The sequence below is a fragment of the Carcharodon carcharias genome, chromosome 6 (assembly GCF_017639515.1).
Source record: "Carcharodon carcharias isolate sCarCar2 chromosome 6, sCarCar2.pri, whole genome shotgun sequence".
NCBI lineage: Eukaryota > Metazoa > Chordata > Chondrichthyes > Lamniformes > Lamnidae > Carcharodon > Carcharodon carcharias.
This window is the reverse complement of record NC_054472.1, coordinates 110,780,393-110,807,930: the sequence shown is the minus strand read 5'-3', so window position 1 is coordinate 110,807,930 and position 27,538 is coordinate 110,780,393. Positions and strand designations below refer to the sequence as shown.

Below are 27,538 nucleotides of genomic sequence, written 5' to 3'. Positions count from 1 at the left end.
GCTCTCTCCTCTCCTGCTTTATGCCTTACTGTGTTCTCACCCCTTCCTTCCCTTCTCGCTCTCTCCTGTGCTGCTTTATGCTCCTTCCCGCTAGATCCCTGAAGGTAACAGGACAGGTAGTAAAGGTGGTCAAAAAGGTATGCTAGATACTTGCCTTTATTGGCTGAGGCTTAAGAGTACAAATGTTGGGAGCTAATGCCAAAACTCTATAAAACATTAGACTGCAGCAAGAGTACTGCGTGCAGTTCTGGTCACCAAATGACAGGAAGAACCTGCTTTCACCGCAAAGGATACAGAGGAATTTTACAAGGATGTTGCCAAGAAAGGAGAATTTTAACTATGAGGAATGATTGGCTTGGGTGTCATTGTCTTTTTTTGCAACATAGGAGGCTGGGAGAGATTTTGTTGAGGTGTATAAATTTATGAGGGGGTAGATTGTGGATAGAAAGGACTTATTTCTGCTAGCAGAGATTTCAATAACCAGGAGGCATAGATTTAAGAAAATGATAGAAGGATTAGTTGGGAGTTCAGTACTTTTTTCATTCAGAGGGTAGGTTGGGGTCTAGAACTCACTGCCTGAAGGAATGATAGAGGCAGAAACCCTCATTGCCTGTATAAAAAAAAAAACTTTTTGGCATGCAAATGAGCTGCTGTAACCTACAGAACAACAGACCAACAGTTGGAGAGTGGGATTATGCTACATGACTTTTTTTGTTGGAATGAACATAAAAGGCTGATGGACTCCTTTGCCATATATTAGTCTTTCTTTCTAGTTGAATGTTGATTGCAGATACTATCAGAATGTTTAGATTTAGAACTGTTTAAATGTTGAGATTCAATGCAACTGAGATTCAAATTTCTGAAATTTAGGAAAAATTTTAACTAATTTATTTCATTCGCTACAGGGGGGGACTAGCAGAGAGGTTAAACAGACTACAATGCAGAGAGAGGTCTGCCATCAACTTTTGGAGGCATCAGTCTCTAACTGATTCCAAAACTCATGCAGGTAGGATATCTATACTACTTCAAAAATAATCTTTATATCGGAATCATCTATGCAAATCTACTTTTTCAACAATTTATTTACAGGGACTGTGGTCAGTATTATTTATGAAAAGTCTCTTTTCTTCATTTTATATTCTTTCATTGAATGTATGCATTGCTGACAAGGCCAGCATTTATTGTTCATCCTTAATTGTCTTTGAGAAGGTGGTGGTGAGCCACCTTCTCGACCTGTCGCAGTCCACTTGGTGCAGGTATATCCACAGTGCTCTTAGGGAAGGAGTTCCAGGATTTTAACCCAGCAACAGTGAAGGAACAGTGATATAGTTCCAGGTCAGGAAGATGTGTGGCTTGAAGGGGAACCCTTGTCCTTCTAGGTGGTAGGTTGCTGGTTTGGAAAGTGTTGTCAAAGGAACCTTGGTGAGTTATTGCAGCTCATCCTGTATATGGTACACATAGCTGTCACTTGTGTGTTGGTAATGGAAGGAGTGAATGTTTAAGGTGGTGGATGGGGTACTGATCAAGCAGACTGCTTTGTCCAGGATGGTTTTGTGTGTTGTGGGAGTTACACTCATGCAGGCAAGTGGGGGAGTACTCCATCACACTCCTGACTTGTGCCTTGTAGATGGTGGGCAGGCTTTGGAGAGTCAGATGGTGAGTTACTCACAGCAGAAATCCCAGCCTCTGACCTGTTCTTGTAACCACAGTATTTATATGGCTGGTCCAGTTCAGTTTCTGGTCAATGGAAATTCCATTCAAAGAGGGGGTTCAGCAGTGGTAATGCCATTGAATGTGCCTATTCCAAACACATTTTCATAATGATTTAAAAACAGCATGTAACTTTGTGAGAATGCCAACATGGTGTAGTTGGCAGAACTTCTGAGAACTTAGAAGATTCTAAGTATAAGGCAAACATCAGGATTTGAGAACCTAATCTAAGCTGACAATCCAGTGTAGTACTGGACAAATACTGAATTTTCTGAAATGCCATTAAAGAAGTCCCTTTGACCTGTTGCAGCGGTTAAGTTGGGCGTTGAAGATCAAATGGCAGTTTTTGAAGCAGAGCAGGAAATTCTGTGGTATATTGACAAATGGTCTTCCCTCCACCAAAGGCATAATCATCATTGTTTGCTGTTTGTGAGATCTTCCTATGTACAAATGGCTGCTGTGTTATACATGGCAATGGTCATTGCACTTCACAATAATTCATTGTATGTCAGCCTTTTTGAGACATTTCGGAGAGATGTGATCACGTGCTATAGAAATGCCTGTCTATTTTCTTTGAACAGTGCAGGGTGAAACACATACAGCAGCTAACAAAATATACTTGGCATTAAGAAAATGGCCTTGCATATTCTTAATGATAAATTGGCTGTGGATGCACTTAAAAAAAATGAGTAGAGAATTAAAATTTAATTTGGAGAAGAAAAGTATCCACTGTCATTGGAGTTGGTCCTCTATCTAGTATAGTTACAATTCTGGTAAACCCAGCTGTACTGAAACTAGAGAAGGTTCCTATTGATAAGCCAAGATGGCCTATGATAGTGTGCTCTGTGCAAATTACATTTATTGCTTTCTGGATCTCTAGTAGGATTTCTATTACATTGCTATTCTATTACTCATCATTTGAAAAGATGGCTAATATCAGACATACCAGATATGATTTTGTAGGGGCTAAATTACCAAGCAGGTTTATTTACAGATTGAATTGCTTACAACAACAAACTGTATAGCAAGTTGTTAAAGATAATGCAGCAATTTGGAACCAGCTTATGAAAGAGTTGAACAGATAAGCCAGCTGATTTGAATGTCTTTTCCTGCAAATTTTTCAGCTATTAGATCACAGAATTGTTACGGTGCAGAAGGAGACCATTCAGCCTATCATGTCTGCACTGGCTCTCTAAATGAGCATTATGACCTAGTGCCATTCTCCTGCCTTCTCCCTATACCCTTGCACATTGATTTTACTTAAAAATCATCTAATGTCCTCTTGAATGCCTCGATTGAACCTGCCTATACCACACTTCCAGGCGGTGCATTCCAGGCTCAAACCATTCACTGTGTGAAAAAGTTATTTCTTGCATTACATTTGTTTCTTTTGCAAATCACTAAATCTATGCCCTCTCATTCTCGATCCTTTTACAAGCGGGGATACTTTCTCCCTATCTACTCTATCCAGCTCCCTCATGATTTTGAACACCTCTATCAAATCTTCTCTTAACCTTCTCTCCAAGGAGAACAGTCCCAACCTTTCCAATCTATCTTCATAACTGAAGTTTCTTCTTCCTGGAACCATTCTTGTAAACCTCTTCTGCACTCCCTCCAACGTGTTCACATCCTTCCTATTGTGTTGCTCCCAGAACTATATGCAATACCCCAGCTGAGGTCTAACTAGTGTCTTACATAAGCTCAGCATAAACTCCTTGCTCTTGTACTCTATGCCCCTAGGATACTATTTTCTTTATTAACTGCTCTCTCCACCTGTCCTGCCACCTTCTGTGATTTATGCACATATACATTCAGGCCTCTCTGCTCCTGCACCCAGTTAAGAATAGCACCCCTTATTTTATCTCTAAGTACTGCTCAAATGAGAATAGGTGTATGTTACCTACTGTTAATAGTTTTTCTCAGAATTATGTTAGTGCCTTAGAATGCTTTTCCTCTGTGCCTGTTGAAGATGGGCTTAAGCCATAACTAACTGTGTTTATGGAACAGCGGTTCATAACTGCTGAGTTGCTCAAATCCCAGAGGGAAACTTGAAACAGCTGCTATGACTGTTTTGCAATTTGTATCTTATTTTGAGATGCGTGCCTTGAGTTCAGTAGTAATAAGTCCACCAACACTTGAGGTTTTTTACAAAACTAAATTAAACATTTATTAATATAAGAAAATATTTTAAGCACAAAGGTCTACAAATTGCTACAATAATAACTCCAAATTCCACTAATTAATATGGCTCCCAGTTACACCTCCGTTAAGACAACAGTAAAAACAAAGTAGAATTAAAGAAACCCAGGCAAAGCACACAATACCCTGGACAGCGATATTCAAAGTGAATTTTCTTGGCTTCAATTCCTGTTGACAGCGACTTGATGCACAGAGGCTGAAGACTTTTCACACTTGTCTTCGATCTTAGAATGCCCTCCCCTCCCCTTACACATAATCTCATCTCCTTTATACATGTTTCTCCGTTTTAATGTAAATTCCATTGTTCCAAAATGTCATTGCAACTTTACTTCTCTAATAAAATAAATCTTTCATAGTACTCATATTATCAGTAACCATGAGAAAAATAAACACACTGGCTTAGCTTCTTATGGCTAGGTGTAACACTTTACCATCTCTTTGAAATTCAAACTAACCTAATTTATCTAAAAATGCAAATGTTCCTCACACCTCACATTCTGAAACTTATTTATGTTTACATATTTAGCATTTCAAACCTAGCTTCCCTTTTGATAACTCAAAAGCTCCAGACCAGCTGTCTCCAATTCAATTAAATCCCCCCACACTCATCCACACAGAGAAACTAATCCAAACCCCACTATTAACCTAACTTTACAATAATATTATGAAAATTATTATGTTTTCATGACAACTGATATATCCAAACTGTTCAACTCTTATGCCTGTAAAGTTCCTTGAAATGCAATTTTTGAGAAAGCAATTTGTAAAATGGTGGCATTTCACTCAAACAATGAACAACAGCCTTTGTAAAGCAATCAATAGCATAGCAATGGACATGTGGGGTGGAATTTAATCCAGGCAAGGAGAGCCATGTATTGCCTCCTTTGGGAATAGGTCTGCCATGTTAAGTAGGCACTTAAGTGGATAGCGGCAGGCCATCTCTGGGATCAAAGATCCAATTTTGTTGTGGGGGGGTGGATGGGGGAGGGCCATCCACCGAGATCTGCCGGCCAGTTGGAAACCGACAGCTCTTCATTGTCAGTAGCTTCACTGCGGGAGCAGTGGTAGCTACCAGCAAGGCCAAACGGGGGCAGCTTCAGCAGACCCTGCTTCTTGATCTGGGCCCTTTGATCAGGCACTGCTCTGCTTAGTGATTAAGTTCCTAGATGCGCATATCTGCTAGCAACAGCAACAGTTTGCATTTATGTAACACTTCTAACGTAGTTAAAGCGTCCTAACTTGCTTTACAAGACTGTTATCATGCAAAATTTGACACAAGTTATTAGATAGGTGACAGAAAGTTTGATCATAGAGGTAGGTTTTATGGAGTGCTGTAAAGGAGGAGAGACAGGTGAAGAAGCAGAAAGGTTAGGAAGGGAATCCAGAATCATAGAGCCTGAATAGCTGAAGCGATGGCAGGGTGAAGGAAGTCGGAAATGCTCAAGAGGCCAGAATTAGAGTAACACCGAGCTCTTAGAAATTTGTGATGCTGGAGGAGGTTACAGTGCTAGGGAGGAATTCAAATTCAAGGTATGTTGATCTTGGAGTCAATGTAGATCAATAGGCACAGGGGTGATGGGTGAAATGGGCCTTTGTATGAGTTGCAATACTGGTAGCAGAATTTTGGAAGAGCTCAAAAATTGAGTTCAATCAACAGTATTGGTTTCACTGACATCTTTCTGATGTTCTTCATGCAGGGCTAAAATAATGGAACAGGTGTAGAGGAGGAAACTCAGCTCAGAATTGAATATTATGCTGAAGTTCCGTATATTCTGCCATAACCTGAAGAGATGGGAAGCTGGGAAGATTGTTGAAGCATAGGACAAAGATAGTTGGATGTTGATGGACACAAACGAGGACAACTTCGGTTTTCCTATCATTAATTTGGAGAAACGTTTGGATCTTTCGGGCCATGATGTCAGATAGGTGGTTAAAGCTACTACCGTCAGACAGACGTAGTACTGCTGTATTTTTGAAACAAATGTGAACAAAGCTGCAGAAAGGTTGAGAAGGACTAGGAGGGATTGTTTACCTTTGTCACAGCCATGTAGATTGTAATTTGTGACTTTGAGAGCTGTTTCGGTACTGTGGAAGGGGTGGAAACCCTATTGGTCGGATTCAAACGTGGGAATTCTGGGAAATATTGTAACGGATTTGGAAGGCGACAGCACATTCAGGACTTTGGAGAGAAAAGGGAGGTAGGAGATGGGACAAATGGTTGGGTCAAGGGTTTGTATTTTTGAGGGGTGATGATAGCACATTTAAAGGGGAGAGGGGCAAAACTTGAAGAGAGAGAACAATTTGCATGGTGGCCAGGAGGGGAAGTTGAGTAATAGCAGTTTAGTGGAAATATGTTCAAGGGAACAGGAGGTAGATCTCATGGTCAACTTGAGCTCAGGTGCCATGAGGGGAGATGGGAGAAAAATAAGACAAAAATGCAAATAATAGGCCAATTTTTTGCCTTTCACATTGCATGTTGACATTGAGCAATTAAGTAATACCCAGTCCAAGCCAGGTGCAAAATAAAATTCACCATGACCTCTGAAAATCATCACCAACTGCATATGTATCCAATTTTTCGATTCCCACACCTGTATTTTATTTAATACCTTGTAGTATTAGGCAAAATAAAAATAAAACTGTAATTGAAGCATCGGATGGAGTAGGGGAAGAAGTAGGTAATTGCTGAACACCCATCTTGTTTTTAGTGAAAAGGTAAAAGCAAATTAGAAATGGTGAGGCTGACAGCATCTGCGGAGAGGAATACAGTCCTCTATGCAGATGCTGTCAGACCTGCTGAGCTTTTCCAGGTATTTTAGTTTTTGTTTCAGATTTCCTGCATCCGCAGTGTTTTGCTTTTATCTTAGAAATGGTGAGGGGTGTATTAAGTTATGAAAAGACGCAATGTACAAAATGGCGTAAAATAAACATTGAGACAAACGACAAAAACCTGAAACTTGACATATGAAGGCAACAATAATAGCAACACACCTTAGACCACGTGCAGCCCAAGAGCGAGAGTGGCCAACATTCCAGGTACAGACATTCTCTCCTCTTCCTGCTCCCTGTATTCTGACAATTTCCCGGCTTTCCACACCTGCCTTGGGGGAAAAGCGCTGTGAATAGCGGGATCTTCATTCCAGGGATGTAGGGGGTGGCAGGTGAGGGATGGAGTTGGGCCCGCCGTTCCTGGATGCAGGTTGTGGAGCACATGGACTACCAAATGCTGAGACAGACTGTTTAAAAGGCCTGCCTTGATTCTCTGGGACTTAATCCCAGTTGTTTTCTTGAACGTTAGCCTGCATCCCTCACATCCCCTAACACCCCCCCACCCACTCTCCATGCCCATACCTGCTGAATGCCAACCAGTGCTGCCCATCCACTTTCATGGCCCCTTTTTGCAGTATGCCATCTTAGTGCCAACTCATGACCCCCACCCATCCCCTTGCCAACTTAGAGCCAACTCTTGAGCCCCTACCCATCACCCTGTGCCCTTACATCGCCCTCCTCAAGTCACCCTGTATCCACCAAGGCAGACCTCAGGAGCCATGTTGAGATGAAATAAAATATAAAGTTCTAAATAACCCTTACAGAATTCACTGTATAAGAAACAATCTTAATCATGAAAACCCATTCAACACATTTAAATCCCCTCAAGTACTTAATCCATTATAAAGTCAAATATTTGTATTCATAACCCCACATTAAAGACATCTAATCTTTTAATTACCTCTGTGAGATATCATTCAAGTTATGAACTCTGAATGCCGCCACTGTGGTTGAGAGGTTGTGGAATGTAGCCAAGCATTAATGATTTTATAAAATTAGCACTTAGGGTCATGTCAACAAACAGCTATTGAAACTGCTAGAACAGATTTTTTTCCCCCCAGCTCTCATAGGCACAGGCAGGCAGTTTTTTTTCAAATTTAAAGGATTGTCCATTTAAATAACTTTGCAGCTTGACTGTTGTACAGACCTTATCTGCCCCTCAAGAGCATTTACAACTTCTCTGCAGAATAAGGACCTCCCTCCAGTGAAAATGCAGCCTATTTGAACTCAGCAGAGAAATACCATACAGAGTTCAAGTTTCCTGCATGTGGGAGTCATGTCCTGCTTCCCCAGCCCCGCAACCCCCCCCCCCCCCCAGGCAAAGATTGGATTTGTCAGAAATGGGAGCAGGACCTACTAATTTGGGTCCTGCCAGCCACTTTGGGAGGTTCCAGGAGTCTCCACAACTCTGCAAAACTCCAGGCCAAAAGGTCTACAGCCACAGTGAAAACCTATCTGTAGCAGAAAATATGGGAGAGAAAGCTAAACTTCAGAATGAGAAGTATACATGAAGCTTCTACTTTAATTGTCAACTTAATTATGTAGTAATTTTTAAGTCAGCCAGTTATACATCCAAGTGTAATTTCATCTCCAGGATTTGAACTCTCAATCTATAGGCTGACATATCAGTGCAGTTTTGCGGGCTGCATTGTCAAAGTTCAAATCTCTCAGATGAAACCTAAAATCTAGGCTCTCGGGTAGAAGTAAAGATGGCGTAGTAGGGAGCGCTCTCAATATCCTGGTCAACATTCACCCTTCAAGCAATACTATCTGGCTGACATGAAGCCTAGCGAGAAGGAAAGTGAGCACAAGCCATTGTTGTGCAAGAGCAGGAGAGTGGGAAATGTAGCCGATAAAGTCAAGGCACAATTGGCTACAGCTGAGGGGACACCTTGGAGGAAGAAAGTAGACATTTCCGAAGTCCTGCTGCTGAAGTTGGAATCATTAGAGCAGGTCAAGATACTGGAAGATTGGGATATTGCATTTACAAGAAGTGGGTTAGAAGAAGCATAATTCGGGTAGTTGTGGGAGCCTGTGAGATTTTATTAGGAAACTTGTAAAGCTGGAGAGTGGGAAGCCTCATGAAGTGCATCAGGATTGGACCATGTAAAGGGGTGAAGGAAAATGTCATTTTAAAGCCAAATTAATAAAAGTGATTAATTAATTTAAATGATTTCTTTGACCTCTTCCCTTTCTGAATAAATTAGGCACTTACATTGAACTGGCTGGATGATGACAAGATGGCATTGCATGTTAAAACAGCAGCACACAGTGTTGAGAAGCGGACCACTTGCTTTGCCATGTTGCTGTGGAGAGCCGTTCCATGGTAGTCTGCCATTTCCTTCTAAGGAATGGTGGAAGAGTCACACATCCTCAGGCCAGCTCACCAGATTAAAAGCAGGTTGATCACCTGTTCTCTAGACTGTAGGTGGTGCAACATATGGAAAAAAGCAGAGAAGATAGCCTTAAAAAGAATACTACAACAAGTAGAGTTGTTTGTGAAAGTGAGAAGAATATTATAATAACACAACAGACAGAATCTTTCAGAATATGTCGAGGCCATGGTCTAGTTAAAACAAATGTTTGCTTTTTCCAGAACTTGTTAGAAGTTTATTTTCTATACTGCTGAATAGTACATCTTAGTATACTTTAGTATTAGTACTGTGGGAAAATTCAGTTTTCAGAAGTTATATATAGAGGTCATGCATGCACCCCATTGAAAAGATGACGACAAAGTTTTTCCCAATTGTCAGCAAAATTCTGGTGTGAACTTTGCTGTCTGATTGCTTGCAGCATTCCACTGTAACTTGTTCCAGTATAGTTTGTATTTTTCCACTTTCAGAACAAAATGTTCAACTTGCCAGCACATTTTTGTCAGGTCTTGACTTGTATAGTAACGACTTAAATTTACTTTGAAGAGTTTATGGCACAAACATTATGAATAAATATCCAAAGGTACAAGTTGTACTCAGTTTAATGTTTATACCCAGAACTCTTCTTCTTTTCCTTATCGCCCCCCCCCCCCCCCCGCCCCCCTTGCCCCCAGTGCCCCCCACCAAAACGAGAGCAAAAAATTAGCATTGTGTGTGCTTCATGAACCAGTGATTTTCAGCTGAAATATCTTCATGTCAATTGCGAGATGGTAACTACATATTTTGGAATTGTAGAAAAAATAAGTGACTTTTGATGCAACTTTATGATAAACCCTTTTAATTTGAGCTCAGTGATCAGTACTTAATAGAAAAATAATTTTAAAAAATAATTTTAAAATATAATTTTTGGATGGCACAGCAAAATGTAGCACCTGAGTGACCAGGTATAGTTTTTGTGCCCTTGCTCATGTGAGTTCTAAGCCTCATCTCTATTATTGTAAGATGATGCTGAGTGAAGACTAGGTACTTCCTCAGAGGGCAGCAGGGGAACTTGATACATGCCGCTGAGCACATCTTGCCAATTTCAGAGCAGCATGACAGGGATCTGAGAACAGATTGTATTTCAACTTCCTTGAGGCTTCACCAGTGTATAGTTTGGGAATGTGATTTGTTTATGTGGGGAAAGGAATCAGAATGTAAGATGCTTTCCAAACAAATGGTAACAAAAGTTTGAACAGTTCTTAAAAGAAATAGGTATGGTCAGGCTATGGAACTAGACTTATTGAAGAAATGATAAGTTCTACCGTATAGAAAGTTTATTCATTTTTTTCATTTTTATAGAAACCTTCTGCTCCTCAACAGTTCTCATATACAGACTTTGTCCCCTATCATTTGACATCTGAACTTTGTATTCTGTCCTTGCAACATTGTGTAATTGCTTCACTTGTGATAATCTGCTTACTGAATTTAATTTAGTTCCATGCTACACCATAAAATTCTTTGAAATAGCAAATATTACCACTCAGACCAAAAGTTTATGGACTCAAACAATTTCTATTTATTTAAATTTAAATCATATTATTCAGCATAAAATCAACCATATTTTTTGGTGCTGGCATGGCAAAAGTCATGACTTTGTCTCCCTGGAGGTCTTTGTATCAGTGTACTGTACGGCATCCCTGAACCAGGGCAACCAAGCTTAAAACAAACTACTTCTAGGTGCTCTGCAGCTCTCTGAAACAGACTTCAGACCCGCTTTATGCTCCATTTTTCAGCATTGTAGCCTTCACTTTAGACCTGCATCTGCAGACACTCAGTGCTGTTTTTTTCCCAATTTACTTCTCACCATCTTAACCATTTTATATTATTTACTACTTTTTTGTGTCTTTTGTTTAGTCAGTGAGGTAATACTCTTAAAAAGGAGTGGTTTTTGGGTTTGGATTGAAGGCAGCATAGGTTATACAGTTTCTCTTCTGTGCTGTAGAATATCTCCATGCCTATGGGTAATTTGCTGGAGTGAGGTGCAGTAGTGCAGCAAGGAAAATGGAGAAGGGAGTTGGTGCAATGACACAGACTTGTTTGGCCTCAGTTTTCACTGAGATAGGAGGGCTTAGTTATTTCGGTGTTTGGTGAAAGGTGCATTTTCTAATATGCTTTGGAGATAGGGCCACCAATGACTTGCAGCTCAGTTTCTGAGTGACTTTGCATGAGTGTCATCATCATACTGAAGCTCTATAACTGTGCTCACTGGTCCATAGCAAAACACCTTGATTATGATCACTGGCGAGATTCTGGAAATGTGCATCATTTTCTGTACCTTGGAAACCTCTTGACAAAGGCAGACATGAACGACAAAATTTATCAATGCCAGCAGGCTGCCAACTCAACCTTTGACCAACTAAGGAATAGATTATTTGAGGACCAGGATCTCAGACCTGAGACTAAGTTTATGGTTGATCAGGCAACAGTGATATACTATATACTTCCTATGTACTTCAGAAACTTGGCTAACCTACTGCAGACACCTCAAAGCACTGGCAAAGTATCACTAGCAGTTCCTTCGCAAGATTCTCCAAATCTAGTGGCAAGAAAGGTGTTCCAACCAGCAGCATCTTTTGCCAAGCCAACTTACCAAGCATCAAGGTGCAATTCTTTCAAAACCTCCCCCCTGCCTGCCAACAAACACTCAACTCTACTCCCTCAGATGCAGATTTGAAAGGATATGGCATTCAACAGGTTTAGCCAACTACCAACAGACCTGACTGCACCATTTAAAACAACATGGGGTCCTACTGTTGTCTGCCAAAATTGCTCATTATTCAAAGATCATCCTGGAATGCAAAGATTCCCGACTTCTTTTCTCTACTGAAAACTGGCTTCTGAAACCTCTTTCCCCTGACCCTACAACCCTCACCTCCAGCAATAAGTGCCAGGAGCTCATGGACTTCTTTGTTAATAAGATTGAGACAGCCCAATCAGCTGCCTCTGCTGCATCGCTCCCTTCCGCTAGGCCACTTGGCCAAACTTCCTTTCACGCTCCTCCCTGCCCTAGCCCTGAACTCGCATCTTTCTGTAGTTTCTCTCCTATCTTCCGGCATGCCCTCTTTGAGCTCATCTTGTCCATGGGACCCACCTCTGGTTCCCTAAATCATATCCCCACTAAACTGCTGATCACCCAATTTCCTCTCCTGTCTCCCATGTTAGCGATAATGTAAACAGTTGTCTCTCTCTCCATGTGTTGTCCTTTTTTACATATGCCATCATCACTGCTCTCCTCAAAAAAACAACCCTTGCTCTCTCCGTCCTTGCCAACTACCATTCCACCTCCAACCTCTCTGTCCACCCTGAAGCCGCTGGATGTGTTATTGCCTCCCAAATCTGTTTCCATCTTTTCTAGAACTTCATATTTGAATCCTTCCAATCAGGTTTTTGCCCCTGCTACAGTACCGAAACTGCTTTTTATCAAAGTCACAAATAATATCCAATGTGACTGAGACAAATGTGACTTTTCTTCCTTGTCCTTCTTAACCTGTCTGCAGCCTTTGACACACTATCTTACTCTAATGCCTCTCCACTGTTATCAACATGTTGGGACTGCTATCACCTGGTTTCATCCTTATCTATCTAATTGTAGCCAGAGAATCAGTTGCAATAAATTCTCTTCCTGTTCCCGCATTATTATCTCTGGTGGCCGCCACGGGTCTATTCTTGACCACCCTCCTATTTCTCATCTACATGCAGCCTCTTGGCAACATCATCTGAAGGCATGTGTGCAGATGACACCGAACTCTACCTCACCACCACCTCTCTCGACTTCTCCACTGTTGCTAAATTATCTGACTGCTTATCCGACATCCAGTACTGGATAAACAGAAATTTCCCCCAATTAAATATTGGGAAGACAGAAACCACTGCTTTTGGTCCTCCATCCAAACTCTCTTCCCTCGCTACTGACTGCATCCCTCTCCCTGCCAACAGTCTTGAGATTAAGCCAATCTGTTCACAATCTCGCTGTTACACCTGACGTGGCTCGATGTCTTTCTTAGGTATATGATGCTTTTGTGAAGCACCTTGAGCCGTTTCATCACGTTAAAGACGCTATATAAATAGAAGTAGCTGTTGTTGTAACTGAATGTACTGTAAGAAACTGCTCTTAACCACCTTTTCCATTCAGTTGTAGTACAAAGGATGCTGCTGCAAATTCCCATCATAAACTTCAAATCTTCACACTCTCCCCCTCCAGCCCCACTTCCATCGACAGAGGAAAGAGTCAATGGTTTAGAAGAGTCAAGGGATTTGCGAGCTGTGATTCACAAGACATTAAAAAGCAGTGCCTCAAGGAAATAAGATCATTCAAAAAAAAACTCATGGGTTTATGTGAAGTGACATAGAATCTAAAAGTCGAGATGTGATAGTGAATCTAATTTAAAGCCTGCATATAGCAATAGGTGTCATCTGTGGTTCGCTAGTATCACTCTTGCCTCTGAGCCAGAAGGTTGTGGGTTTAAGTCCCACTCATGAGGATGAAGTCTGACACTTGTTACAGACAGGAGAGGTTCCAATTTAAAACAACTCTGATTTTTTCATTCACTACCTGTCCGTGAACAGAAAGGTGTTTTGATTTTTGATTTCCCACTTTATAAGTGGTGGTGTATTTTTCCCAACTTTTCAGTTTTTGGAGTAATCCAACCCTCTTAATAACCCCACAGCAAACTCGAGATAGGTTAAAATTAGTTTATTCTACACACAGTCAAAAATACTCAGGAAGGGGAGTTCACATCTAGCCCTCAGTACATTCACGCAATAAAAGAAGGATAAAGGAAAGGAAGCGATACAGGGCAAAGACTACAGACAAAATAAAGAATTATTGTTTCACGTGAGCCCAGAATCAAAAGCCCACTGGTGTATTTCTTCAGAGAGATTAGATGGCTGAAACTGACGCGGGGGTGATCCACTTTTCCAGTAGCGCTGACTTTGACGATGGGAGTAGCATGTAAAGATGAATCAGCCTTACAGTAGGAACTAGCACCGAAGTTCAGGCATTCCAGTAGAAAACAGGGTAGATGGGGGCCAGGCAATTTAAAACCTGGACAGGCCTCTGTTTCTACTGCTACCTTGTGAATGGAAGATGCCTGGATTCATCTCCACAAGGCAATATGACAGGTTCTAGCAGTTTGCGGGAGTCATGGACATCACTTCAACTTCTACCCCTTGATTTGGACAAAGGATGTATATTCCTAGTCTGGATTCTTGAGATGGCTAATGTTGCATCCATTAATTAGAGCAAAAGAAATAGGAACAGGAGTAAACCATTTGGCCTTTCAAGCCTGGTCTGCCATTCAATAAGATCATGGCTGATCTTGTGTTTCGATTTCCACATTCCTATCTAACCCCGATAACCTTTGTTTCCCTTGCATACCAAGAATCTATCTACCTCTGCCTTAAAAATGTTCAATGACCCCGCCTCCACCATCCTCTGAGGCAGAGCTCCAAAGTCTCACACTGAGTGAAAAAAATTCTCCTCATCTCTGTCCTAAAAGGTCAACCCCTAATTTTAAAACAGTGCCCCCTAGTTCTAGACTCACCCACAAGAGGAAACATCCTTTCGGCGTCCACCTTGTCAAGGCCATACAGGATCTTGTATACTGCAATCAAATCGCCCCTCACTCTTCTAAACTCCAGTGGGAACAAGCCCAGTCTGTACCTCCTTCCATCATAATACAACCCACTCATTCCAGGTATCAATCCAGTAAACCTCCTTTGAACCACCTCCAATGCATTTACAACCTTGCTTAAATAAGGAAGCCAAAACTGCACACAGTATTCGAGGTGCGGTTGCACCAATGCCCTGTATAACTAAAGCATAACATTGCTACTTTTATTTCCAAACCCTCTCATAATAAAGGGTAGCATTCCGTTAGCCTTCTTAATTACTTGCTGTACCTGCATACTAACTTTTTGTGACTCGTACTAGAACACGTAGATCCCTCTGCACCTCAGAATTATGTAGCCGTTCTCCATTTAAGTAATCCTCTGCTTTTTTGTTCTTCCTGCCAGACTGAACAACTTCACGTTTTCGTACAGTAAACTCCATTTGCTAGATCTTTCCCCATCACTCAGCCTATCTATATCCATCTGCAACCTCCTCATGTCCTCTTCACAACATATGTTTCTACCTATCTTTGTGTGATTTGCAAATTTAGCGACCATGTCTTCACTCCCCTCATCTAAGTCATTGATGTAAATTGTAAAAAGTTGAGGCCCCCATTACAGACCCCTGTCTGTAATTCATCACATCCTGCCAATCAGAAAAAGACACATTTATGCATACTCTGCTTTCTGTCAGCCAGCCAATCTTCTATCCATGCTAATATGTTACCCCCTACATCATGCGCTTTTATTTTCCATAATGATCTTTGATGTGGCACCTTATCAAATGCCTTCTGGAAATCCAAGTACAGTATGTCTACAGGCTCCCCTTTATCCACTGCACATGTTACTCCTTCAAAAAAAACTCCAATACATTGGTTAAACATGATTTTCTTCTCACAAACCCATGCTGACTCTTTGCAATTGCCTTGAGCTCTTCTAAGTGCCCAGCTATAACCTCCTTAATGATCGATTATAATAACTACCCCATAACAGACGTCAAGTTAACTGGCTTATAGTTTCCTGTTTTCTGCCTCCCTCCCTTCTTGAATAGAGGGGTTATATTTGCTACTTTCCAGTCTGATGGAACCTTATCAGAATCTAGTGAATTTTGGAAAATTAACACCAATGCATTGACTACCTCATTAGCCACCCCTTTTAAGACCCTAGGACGTAGTCCATCGGGACCCGGAGACTTGCTAGCCTGCAGCTCCGTTAATTTGCTCAGTACTGTTTCCCTAGTGATTTCACCAAGTTCCTTTCTCCCGTTCACCACCTGATTTGCAGCTATTACTGGAATGTTTTTTGTATCCTCTATAGTGAACACAGAAGCAAAATATTTGTTAATCTCTTCTACCATTTTCTCATTATCTCTTATTAACTCCCCAATGACACTCTCTAGAGGACCAACACTCACTTTACTTACTCTTTTCCTTTTTTAAATACCTGAAGAAACTCTTGCTTTCCGTTTTTACATTTCTAGCTAGCTTCCTCTCACACTCTAACTTTATCCTCCTGATTAACCCTTTAGTCATTCTCTGCCATTCTTTATATTCTGACCAATCATTTGACCTGCCACTGACCTTTGCGGAGTTGTATGCTTCTTCATTAAGTTTGATGCTTTCCTTAACTTCTTTAGTAAACGACGGATGTTGGGTCCTCCCCTTAGAATTTTTCTTCATAGTGGGAATGTACTTTGAATACTCTGAAATATCCCCTTAAATGTCTACCATTGCTTCTCTATTGATCTATCCTCTAGCCTAGTTTCCCAGTTCACTTTAGCTAGCTCAGCTTTCATCCTCACATAGTTGCCCTTATTTAAGTTTAAGATAATAGTCTTAGACCCACTCTTCTTCCTTTCAAACTGGATGTAAAATTCAATCATATTGTGGTCACTGCTACCTAGGGGTGCCTTTACTCATTAATTAATCCTGTCATGTTACACAATACTATGTCTAGTATAACCTGCTCTCTGGTTGGTTCCAGAACATGCTGCTCTAAGAAACTATCTCCAAAGCATTCTAAGAATTCATCATCTAAGCCATTACTGCCAATCTGATTTTTCCAGTTTATGTGTATATTAAAACCACCCATAATTATTGCTGTCCCTTTATCACAAGTACACAATATTTTCTCTTGAGCACTTTGTCCTACACTATGGCTACTGTTAGGGGGTCTGTAGACTACTCCCATTAATGACTTTTTTCTCCTACTATCCCTCATACCCAGCCAAACCGACTCTACATCTTATCTCCTGAAGCAAGGTTATCTCTAACTATTGCACAAATGCCCTCTTTGATTAACAATGCTACCCCTCCACCTTTACCTAGCTTCTTATTCTTCTTGAATATCATATACCCTTCAAAATCAAGGACCCAATTTTTGTCGTCCTGCAACCATGTCCCAGTAATTGCTATCAGATCATATTTATTTACTTCAATGTAGGCCATCAATTAATTTACTTGTTTTGAATGCTATGTGCACTCAGATAGAGAGTCTTCAGTTTTGTCTTTTTGTTAATTTTGTAACATCTAGTCCTGACTGCTGATGTATCCTTAGGCTTTTTCTCTCTGTCCCTTCCTGCCATTCTCTGACCCTCATTTCTCATATTAGTGTTCTGCTCTTCTGCCTTGACCCAACACCTTGAATTTCTACCCCTACCCAACCTTAATCCCTCACTTCTCTTGTTTAATTTAAAGCCCCCTCCACTTCCCTAGTTATGCGATTTGTGAGGACACTTGCCCCAGCATGGTTCAGATGTAAACTGTCTCAATGGTCCAGCCCCCACTTTCCCCAGTATTGATGCCAGTGCCCCACAAACCGGAACCCACTTCTCCCACACCAGTCTATGAGCCACGCATTCGTCTCTCTAATTTTATTTGATCTATGCCAATTTGCACGTGGCTCAGGTAATAATCCAGAAATTATTACCTTCGAGGTTCTGCTTCTTAATTTGGTACTTTGCTCCCGTTACTTACTTTGCAGAATCTCTTTCCTAGTTCCACCTATATCATTGGTAACTACATGGACCACGACAACTGGATCCCAACCCCCCAACTGCAAGCTCCTCTCCAGCTGTGAGCAGATGTCCTGAACCCTGATGCCAGGCAGGCATCATATCCGTCTGGACTCTTGCTCTTTGCTGCAGAGAACAGTGTCAATCCCCCTCACTAACTAGCCCCTACTCCTACTACATTCCTTTTTGCTCCCCCCTGCTTGAATGGCTTCCTCTGCCATAGTGCTATGGTCAGCCAACTCACCTACCTTGCAGACTTCGCTTTCATCCACACAGGTTGTGAGCATCTCAAACTTGTTTGACAATTGCAAAGTCTGAGGCTCCTCCACTATTGTCTGCTCCGTCTCTTTGTCTGCCTCACTGACAGTCACATCCTCCTGTCCCTCACTGCTGACCAAAACAGATGACCCTCTTCTAAGGGGTGTGACCGTCTTCTGGAACAAAGTATCCAGGTATTTCTCCCCCTCCCTTGTGTTGCGCAATGTCTGCATTTCGGCTTCCAGATCAATAATTCTGATCCAGAATTCCTCAAGCTGCTTACACATCCTACAGATGTGTTTGGCATGGATCACCTTGGCATCCAAAAGCTCCCACATCTCACAGCTGCAACATAACGCCTGTCCCGCCATTCTAACTTAAGTTATTTAGTTAATTTACTTCAATTGCTTTCTCCCAATGTATGCTACAATTTACTGTGTTTATTGAATGCTAGTACCACTGACAACTAAAGGTTAAATACTTCTTAACTAAGGTATGTGTCTTTGATGTTTATTTAACTTACTTTATGTTTATTGCTTTTCTGATATTTATTGCTTTATTTTAATTTTAAAGTTTTCAAATTTTGGTTTATTATCTTAAAGTTTTAGTTCTTTTTATTTATAGATCTACCTTAACACATTTGTCTAAGCTGGTTTCTTACACACTGTCCCTTAGAATGAGCACTTACTGGCCAATCAACTTATTAGTTTCCGCTGATGTCACAGTTGCTTTTTTCTCTTTTTCTCGGACCGCAGCTGAAGCAGTGAAATGTGCACTCCTCAGCTCCCAGCTGTCTTCCACAGATCTGCTCTGGCTCCCAGCAAGGTAGCCTGCTCTGCAATCCCGGTCTGTATTTATAGCTGCTCCTCAGCTCCCAACTGTCTCCCACAGGTCTGCTCTGGCTCCCAGCAAGGTAGCCTGCTCTGCAATCCCGGTCTGTATTTATAGCTGCTCCTCAGCTCCCAACTGTCTCCCACAGGTCTGCTCTGGCTCCCAGCAAGGTAGCCTGCTCTGCAATCCCAGTCTGTATTTATAGCTGCTCCTCAGCTCCCAACTGTCTCCCACAGGTCTGCTCTGGCTCCCAGCAAGGTAGCCTGCTCTGCAATCCCGGTCTGTATTTATAGGTGCTCCTCAGCTCCCAACAATCTCCCGCAGTCCACTCTGCTTTGATTCCCAGCAAGTTTCAGTGGTCTCAGGGCCCCTTTGTCATCGCAGATGTATTGTTTCTGTTGACCAGAGCTCTACCTTAGAAATATAAACGGTCTTTGCATTTCCTTGGAATTCGATTTCTGCAGTCATGGGGCATTAGTGCCTCTTTAGTAATAAGATGCTTGTTGTTTTCTGAAGGATAGAATCCTTTTGTGAAAGCCATAGCTTGTCAGGCTTCAGTCATTTAAAAAATAATAATTTTATGAAGTAGCCAGGATGATATGGACATATCTATATATCTATCTATATATAAAATATATATATATATAAACAAATTTTCCTTCATGTCTCCTGGGCACTCCTGTGCTGCACTGTTGGAGGTGCTGCCTATCAGTTGAGATGTTAAATTGAGGCTTCAGCTGCCCCCTTGCATGGCACCATTTTGAAGAAGAACTGAGAAGTTCGTCCTGATGTTCTGGCCAATAGTTTTTCATAATCAAAATCACTAAAGCTAATTACCTGATAATTTTCACATTGCTGTTTGTCACAGCTTGCTGTGTGCAAATTGGCTGCCAGATTTCCTACAGTGACTACTGTTATGACCCTAGCTGCTGTTAATGCTGCAAAAGTCAGTTCCCAGAGTGAAACCTAGCTTGGTAGACTCTAACTCTACTCCCAGAAAATTCTTAACGACAAAGCCATTTTTGAGTTCCAACCAGCGTAATATGCTTCACAACCTATCCTGTTCCTATGCCCAGTATTTCCAAGGACTTATTTCTTTAAGGATTCACAGATCCCTCTTAAATTCAAGGATTTTTGATCCTGGAAGAGCCATCACTTTATGATCCCAGGTGTTGTTAATACAAGTCAGATCCCGGAGTGAAACCTGGTTTGATAGGTCTTAACTTGTTTTTTTCAGAAACTGTGGAGGAAAGTTACTGAACAAATTTACAGGAGTCTGCTGATGAATTTTTAATACAAAGAATAAAATATTTATTAAAACAAGAAAAGTGAACTATATTACACCAGACAAAAAGTTTGGAAAGACCTCAATACAAACACAAGAAGACAATTTAAATTCCCGTTATTCCTTTACCCCAGCAATATCTTTACAGACACACAAACCAGTGAAGAGTTACCACTGGCTTGACATAAAGGCTTCTCACTTCGACTTCTTACATGGGGGAAAAGAAAAAACATAAGAGAAGACAAATGTAGGTCCCGTCCAGTCCGAAACGGGAGAATTTATAATACAGAATAAGGAAATGGTAGAGCAATTGAACAACTACTTTAGTCCTGTCTTCACGGAGGAAGACACAAATAACTTCCCAGAAATGCTCAGGAACCAAGGGTCTAGTGAGAAGGAGGAATTGAAGGAAATTAGTATTATTAAAAAAATTAATAGAACTGAAAGCCGATAAATCCCCAGGGCCTGATAATCTACATCCCAGGGTACTAAAGGAAGTGGCTGTGGAAATAGTGGATGCATTGGTTGCCATCTTCCAAAATTCTGTATATTCTGGAACAGACCCGGCAGATTGGAGGGTGGAAAATGTAACCCCACTATTTCAAAAAGGAGAGAGGGAGAAAACAGGGAATTACAGACCGGTTAGTCTAACATCAGTAGTAGGGAAAATGCTAGAGTCTATTGTAAAGGATGTGATAACACGATACTTAGAAAATATCAACAGGATTAGACAAAGCCTGTATGGATTTATGAAAGCGAAATCATCTTTGACATACCTACTGAAGTTTTTTGAGGACATAACTAGCAGAATAGATAAAGGAGAACCAGTAGATGTGGTGTATTTGGATTTTCAGAAAGCTTTTGATAAAGTGTGTAAAATTAAAGGACATGGAGATTGGGAGTAATATATTGGCATGGATTGAGAATTGGTTAGCAGACAAGAAACAGAGAGTAGGAATAAATGGGTACAGAGTGGCAGCCAGTAACTAGTGGGGTACCGCAGGGATCAGTGCTCCGACCCCAGCAATTCACAATATATATCAATGATTTGGATGAGGGATCCAAATGTAATATTTTCAAGTATGCTAATGAAATGAAACTTGATGGGAATGTGAGTGGTGAGGAGGGCGTTAAGAGGCGTCAAGGCAATTTAGACAGGTTGAGTGAGTGGGCAAATACATGACAGATGCAGTATAACGTGGATAAGTATGAAGTTATCCTCTTAGGTAGGAAAAACTGAATGGCACAGTATCATTTAAATGGCGATAGATTGGGAAATGTTGATGTAGAAAGGAACCTGGGTGTCCTTGTACACCAGTCACTGAAAGCAAGCATGCAGGTGCAGCAAGCAGTTAAGAAGGCAAATGGGTGTTGGCTATCATTGTGACAAGATTTGAATACAGGAGCAAGGATGCCTTACTGCAGCTGCACAGGGCCTTGGTGAGACCATACCAGGAGTACTGTGTGCAGTTTTGGTGGTCTTACCCAAGAAAGGATATACTTGCCTTAGATGGAGCGCAGCAAAGATTCACCAGACTGATTCCTGGGATGGCAGGATTGTCATATGAGGAGAGATTGGGCCAACTAGGCCTGTATTCACTGGAGTTTAAAAGGATGAGAGTGGATCTCTTTGAAGCGTATAAAATTCTGACAAATGGACTGACTGGATGATGTTTCCTCTGGCGGGGGGGGTGGGTCTAAAACAGGGGGTCACAGTCTCAGCTAATGGTGTAGGCCATTTAGGACTGAGATGAGGAGAAACTTCTTCACTCAGAGGGTGGTGAACCTGTAGAATTCTTTACCACAGAAGGCTGTGGAGGCCAAGTCACTGAATATATTTAAGAAGGAAATAGATAGATTCCTGAACCCTGAAGCCATAAGGGGTATGGGGAGAGAGCAGGAGTATGGTGTTGAGAAAGTGGGTCAGCCATGACCATATTGAATGGTGGAGCAGGCTCGAAGGGCCAAATGACCTACTCCTTCTCCTATTTTCTATGTTTCTATGGGACTGGCACAGCTACAAACGGTTTACTTCTGGTGAATCCCTGAGCATTTGCTTGATGCTTTTCACCCAACTCGTATCTCTCTCTAAGACACACAAAAATTGCGTTCTAAAGTCACTGTTTCTTTAACTGCGGAGCAAACAAATGAGTTCGGTCTTCCAGTAACACCTCCGCTAAACTGATCACTTTAATGAATCCCATAACTGATTATTCAGTTAACTAATGATCCAATAGCTTTGCAGTTTTTTTTCTCAGAGAGCTTCAAATTCTCTCTCTGACAAATACTGAACATCCCCTCTCTCAACTCCTGTCTTTCTTCTCTGTCTTTGTCACTGGATCATTGTCACTGGGCAACAATAAAGCTTTTCTTCTTTGTCTTTTGACTCCAGAATCACTGAACTTTCAACCACTTTTAACCCATCTCTTTAACTTCATGGGTTGTAAGACCTCTTTAAAAATGTATAGATACATAGACCTGAAACCTTTTAGTGACAAGACTATTCAGACCCCCAGGCACCAAGGTTCATAAGCAAAACCTAACTGAAACCAATTTTATCTTTCTTAGCACACAAATAAATTCAACTTAAAATTATATATTGTTCATAACACTACATTTCACAGTACCTCATTGGCTGTAAAACATATTAAGTCATCCTGACATTGTTTATGATGCTAAATATTTCAAGCCTTTTCTTTTTGAAGCCAATCAAACAGAATGCAGTTAAGTGGAACACCCACTTTATAGGAATGCCCCAATTACAATTAATTTCCTAAGCTGTTCAGAGAATAAAAAAAACATAAGAAACAGGAGCAGAAGTAAGTCATTTGGCCATTTGTGCCTGCTCTGTCATTCAATATGATCATGCCTGATCTGATTGTGCCCTGAACCCATTTTCCTGCCTGTCCCCCACCATAACCCATGACTCCACTTGTAGATCAAAAATCTTTCGAACTCCAGCTTGAATATATTCAATGACTCAGCCTCCAGTACTCTCTGGAGTAGCGATTTTCAAGGATTAACAATCCTCTGGGAGAAGAAATTCCTCCTCATCTGTGTTTTAAATAGGAGCCCCTTTGTTTTGAAACTGTCTCCCCTCATGGGGCATCCTCTCAGCATCTACCCTGTCAAACCCTCTCAGAATCTTACAGTATATGTTTTCAATAAGATCAACTCTCATTCTTCTAAACTCCAATGTGTATAGGCCCAACCTACTCGACCTCTCCTCATAAGACAACCCCTTCCTCCCATGAACCAGGTGAGCGGATCTTCTTTGAATTGTTTCCAATGTAAGCATATCCCTCCTTTTGTAAGGAGACCAAAACTGTACACAGTACTCTCGATGTAGTCTCACCAATACCCTGTACATTTGTAGCAAGACTTCCCTACTTTTATACTCCAACCCTCTTGCAATAAAGGCCAACATTCAATTTGCCTTCCTAATTACTTGCTGTACCTGCATGTCCACATTTTGTTTTTCATGTACAAATACACCAAGATCCCTGTAGCATTCTGCAGTCCCCATTTAAATAATATTCTACTTTTTTGTTCTTCCTGCCAAAGTGGACAATCTCACATTTTCCCACATTGTACACTATGTGCCAATTTTTTGTCCACTCATTTAACCTATCTACATCCCTTTCCAGACTCTTTTTGTGTGCTCCTCACAACCTGCTTTCCTACCTATGTTTGTATCATCAGTAAATTTGGCTATGATACACTAGGTCCTCATATCCATGTCGCTCGTATAGATAGTAAATAATTGAAGTCCCAGCACTCATTCCTGTGGCACCCCACTATTTGCAGTTTATCAGCCTGAAAATCACTCATTTATCCTGACTCTCTATTTCCCATTAGCTAGCCAGCCCTCCGTCCATGCTCATATATTACCCCCAACACCATTGCATCTTTTATGAGGCATTATCAAATGCCCTTTGGAAATCCAATGGACTGCAACTACTGGTTCTCCTTTATCCCTCCTGCTTGTTGCATCTTCAAAGAAGTCTAATAAATTTGTCAAATTTAATTTCCCTTTCATACAATTAAGCAGGATCAATATGGTTGTACTATTGCTATTTTAAATGTCCTGCAATTACTTCCTTAATAATGGATTCCAGCATTTTCCCACTGACAGATGTTAGACTAGCTGGCCTATAGTTTCTTGCTTTCTGTATCCCTCCTTTCTTGATTAGATGTGTTATGTTTGTGGTTTTCTAGTCCGCTGGGACCGTTCCAGAATCTAGGGAAGTTAGGTTCCTGAAACGTTAGCTCGGCCTGACCTGTTGAGTATTTATAGTGTTCGCTGTTTTTATTTTTCTTGGTTATTTGTGAGTTGATTTTTTTTTTAAAAAAAGCTGAGTTGCACAACTGACAGAATCCTAGTAGATTGGGAAGATTGCAAATAGAGCTTTTAATTGTGACTGGTGAAGTCATCAGTTAATTTGAACACCAAAGTTATCTTTGGTGAATCGATATTAAGCAACATCAACAGTAGTTACAATATCTAATGTTGACACCTCCTTTCTCTTCTAGATAGGATGTATTGTCTCTCACAATTTTTAAGCATCAGATAACACAGCTTAAAAGAAATGTCAACTAGATATTTCCTTTAAAATATTTTGTGTATGTGAAATATGTACTCTTGTCTGTGATCATTCTATACCAGCAATTACAACACAATGCATAGCATATTAAAGCTATCTTCTTATGGTTTATGTGGACCTACAAGTTATGAGAGCAATGCAGAGTGGTATGTGGTTATCAGAAAATGAGACACGCCCTGCAGTTAGACAGAAACGTTGACCCTAGAGAAGTTACAGATGGACATTTTGTTTGCAAAAAACCTGATTATATCTTAGTGGTGTGAAAAGCCACAGTAACTTGCTAAAGATATATTAAAAACAGCCTGTTACAAGTGAGACTTCATTTGATTATAACTTCCTGCCATGTTATTTCTCTTTTGCAAACTTGATTTTTAACAGCAATTTAACAACTTAAATGAGGATTTTAAAAAAACATTAAAAAGGACATACGTGGAATAGTTTATTTATAAGGAAAAGCTTTTATGGAAGTAAAGATAATTGAAGATGCAAAGAAAGCTGAGGGTGAATTGTAGTGGACATTTTGCGAATAAGTCTTAGATTTATTAACTGAAGTCTGTATATTAAAGAGCAAGTGGGGCGAAGAGCTGTAGAACATGAAAATCAAACAGTTTGTTTTCAAAGACTATTATTTCTAGTGCATTGGCTGAGATAGGCTGTGTCTTAGCTCATGAAGAAGATAATTGAGCACTAAATATAGAGTACTAAACATCCCATGGAACCCTGGATCCATTTAAAATAAGAGCTGAGAGGCTACAATGGGCCTGTTAGAACATTTAATATAGCTCATCTTATTCTACACTTTTATTTAAAAGTCCATACACATCCTTCAAGTTTATAGACCTGTCCTCATAACTATATGAGGGAAAATTGCTTTTCTAAATTCTTTCACGGGATATGGGCGTCATTGGTTAAGACAGCATTTATTGCCCATCCCTAATTGCCCTTGGGAAGTTGGTGGTGAGCTGCCTTCTTGAACCGCTGCAGTCCATGTGGTGTGGATATACCCACAGTGCTGTTAGGAAGAGAGTTTCAGGATTTTGACTCCGGGACAGTGAAGGAACAGCGATATAGCTCCAAGTCAGGATGGTGTGTGGCTTGGAGGGGAGGTGTTGTGTTGTGGTGGTGGTGTTCTCATGCGTATACCCTTGTCCTTCTAGGTGGTAGATGTTTTGTTGGGTTGTCGCTAGCCAACGTATGTACTGCTTAGACACCATTAAGTTACCAAGGAGTCTTTATTAACATTACTGAACTATGTGCATTTTTACAGTAGCGGGAACAAATGTGGAGAGGCCTCCATGGCACATCCTTACATTTGCTACCTAACTTTGCACTGCTGACCTAAGATCTAGGTCAGGCGCCTCCATACATCACTGGTGGACTGTACTGTAATCAGTCCCGGGTTAAGCCTTAATGTACTGTACCTTTTTTCTACATCTCCCCCCAACTCTTTATCCCCTGGATATAGACTGACACTAGTTACTTACAGTTTGATTCCAGCCTTGAGTTGTTGTAAGGTTTGGGTACTTAACTTCAGTGTTGTAGCTATAGCTACTCTAACTCTGAACTACTTCGTAATTAACATTGCAACATTAACAGTATGCATTAACAAAGTTTATACTACCCCATTTCCCACTTCAGGTCTTTGAAATCAGGGTTTGAGGTGGTCTGGAGGTTTTGTACACCTGCCATATCACATTTCCTGTCTGTTTGGGAGAGTGGCAGGGCCTAGGAGGTGTAGACCTTGATGATGGATCATTGGCTGGAGCGAGTTGCAGGCATGGCTTCGTGCACTTTTCCCATTGGCGAGTGTTGCACCATGCCTGGTCAGTCGGGTTGCTGCGGAGGTGATTTTGTATCGTGAGCGACGATGGTTTCTTTCTGGGAGGACAGGAGTGGTATCCGTCCGGTTGTTTGTTGCGTTCTTTTATTTTTGCCTTTTCCAGCGTCTGGAAACCTTCTGCAGTTAAGGGGGAGCTGACTGTGGATGGAAGAAGAATGTGGCGGCAGCTCACCTTTGTTGAGTAGTGTTGCATGGGCTGCTACCTGGTTCCAGTGGACTCTGTGGTTTCATCACACTGGCTAGCAGTTGCTGGGGCCTTGTATAGGTTGTCATGTCAACTGACTGCACCGTGGTCACTGGTGGAGGCAGAGGGTCTTTTGGAAGTTGTTCTGGCTCTGGTGTCACTTCCATTGGGAGTGCTGTGGTAACTTTCTTTGTTGTGGATTGGCCTGGCCCTTGGTTCAGTTCGGGAACCTGAAAAGGAGAAGAGTAGTCCTGCTCCGTAAACAGAGAAGAGAAGTTACAACATTGGGTAGCTGCTTTTAGTTGGGCTTGCGGGAGGATGAATGTCTGGCTGTGTGAAGACTATGGTTGTCTTCCCATCTTCTGCCAGTTGAAGCAGGTCGAGAGCCTGCGGGCATCTCTACTGAGAAGAGTTTCAGGATCCTCGTAAAAGAATTGAGAACGAGAGGGCATATATTTAAAGTGATTTGCAAAAGAAGGAAATGCGATGTGAGGAAAAACTTTTTCACACAGTGAGTGGTTCGGGTCTGGAATGCATTGCCTGAAAGTGTGGTGGAGACAGGTTCATTCAAGGCATTCAAGAGGGCATTTGTTTCTACTTAAATAATCATAAATGTGTAAGGTTACAGAGAAAAGCAGGAAAATGGCACTGAGTCATAATGCTCATTCGGAGAGTCAGTTCAGACATGATGGGCCTTCTGCACCATAACAATTCTGTGATTTTGCACGACATATATAACTTCTGTGATTGGTTTGTCGCCG

General features: G+C 41.2%; 1 protein-coding gene across 3 annotated transcripts in view; it reads left to right on the top strand.

Annotated features, from left to right (window-relative positions):
• Window positions 1–27,538, top strand: part of spidr (scaffold protein involved in DNA repair) — a 336,544-nt gene that overhangs the window by 120,434 nt on the left and 188,572 nt on the right. For all 3 annotated transcript variants that reach the window (XR_005943341.1, XM_041190250.1, XM_041190247.1), the window contains exon 7: window positions 906–1,006. Coding sequence is in view for 2 of the 3 variants with exons in the window: in XM_041190250.1 (XP_041046184.1) it covers window positions 906–1,006 (101 nt within the window). In the remaining variant the exon portion in view is untranslated. The remainder of the gene's footprint in view (window positions 1–905; window positions 1,007–27,538) is intronic.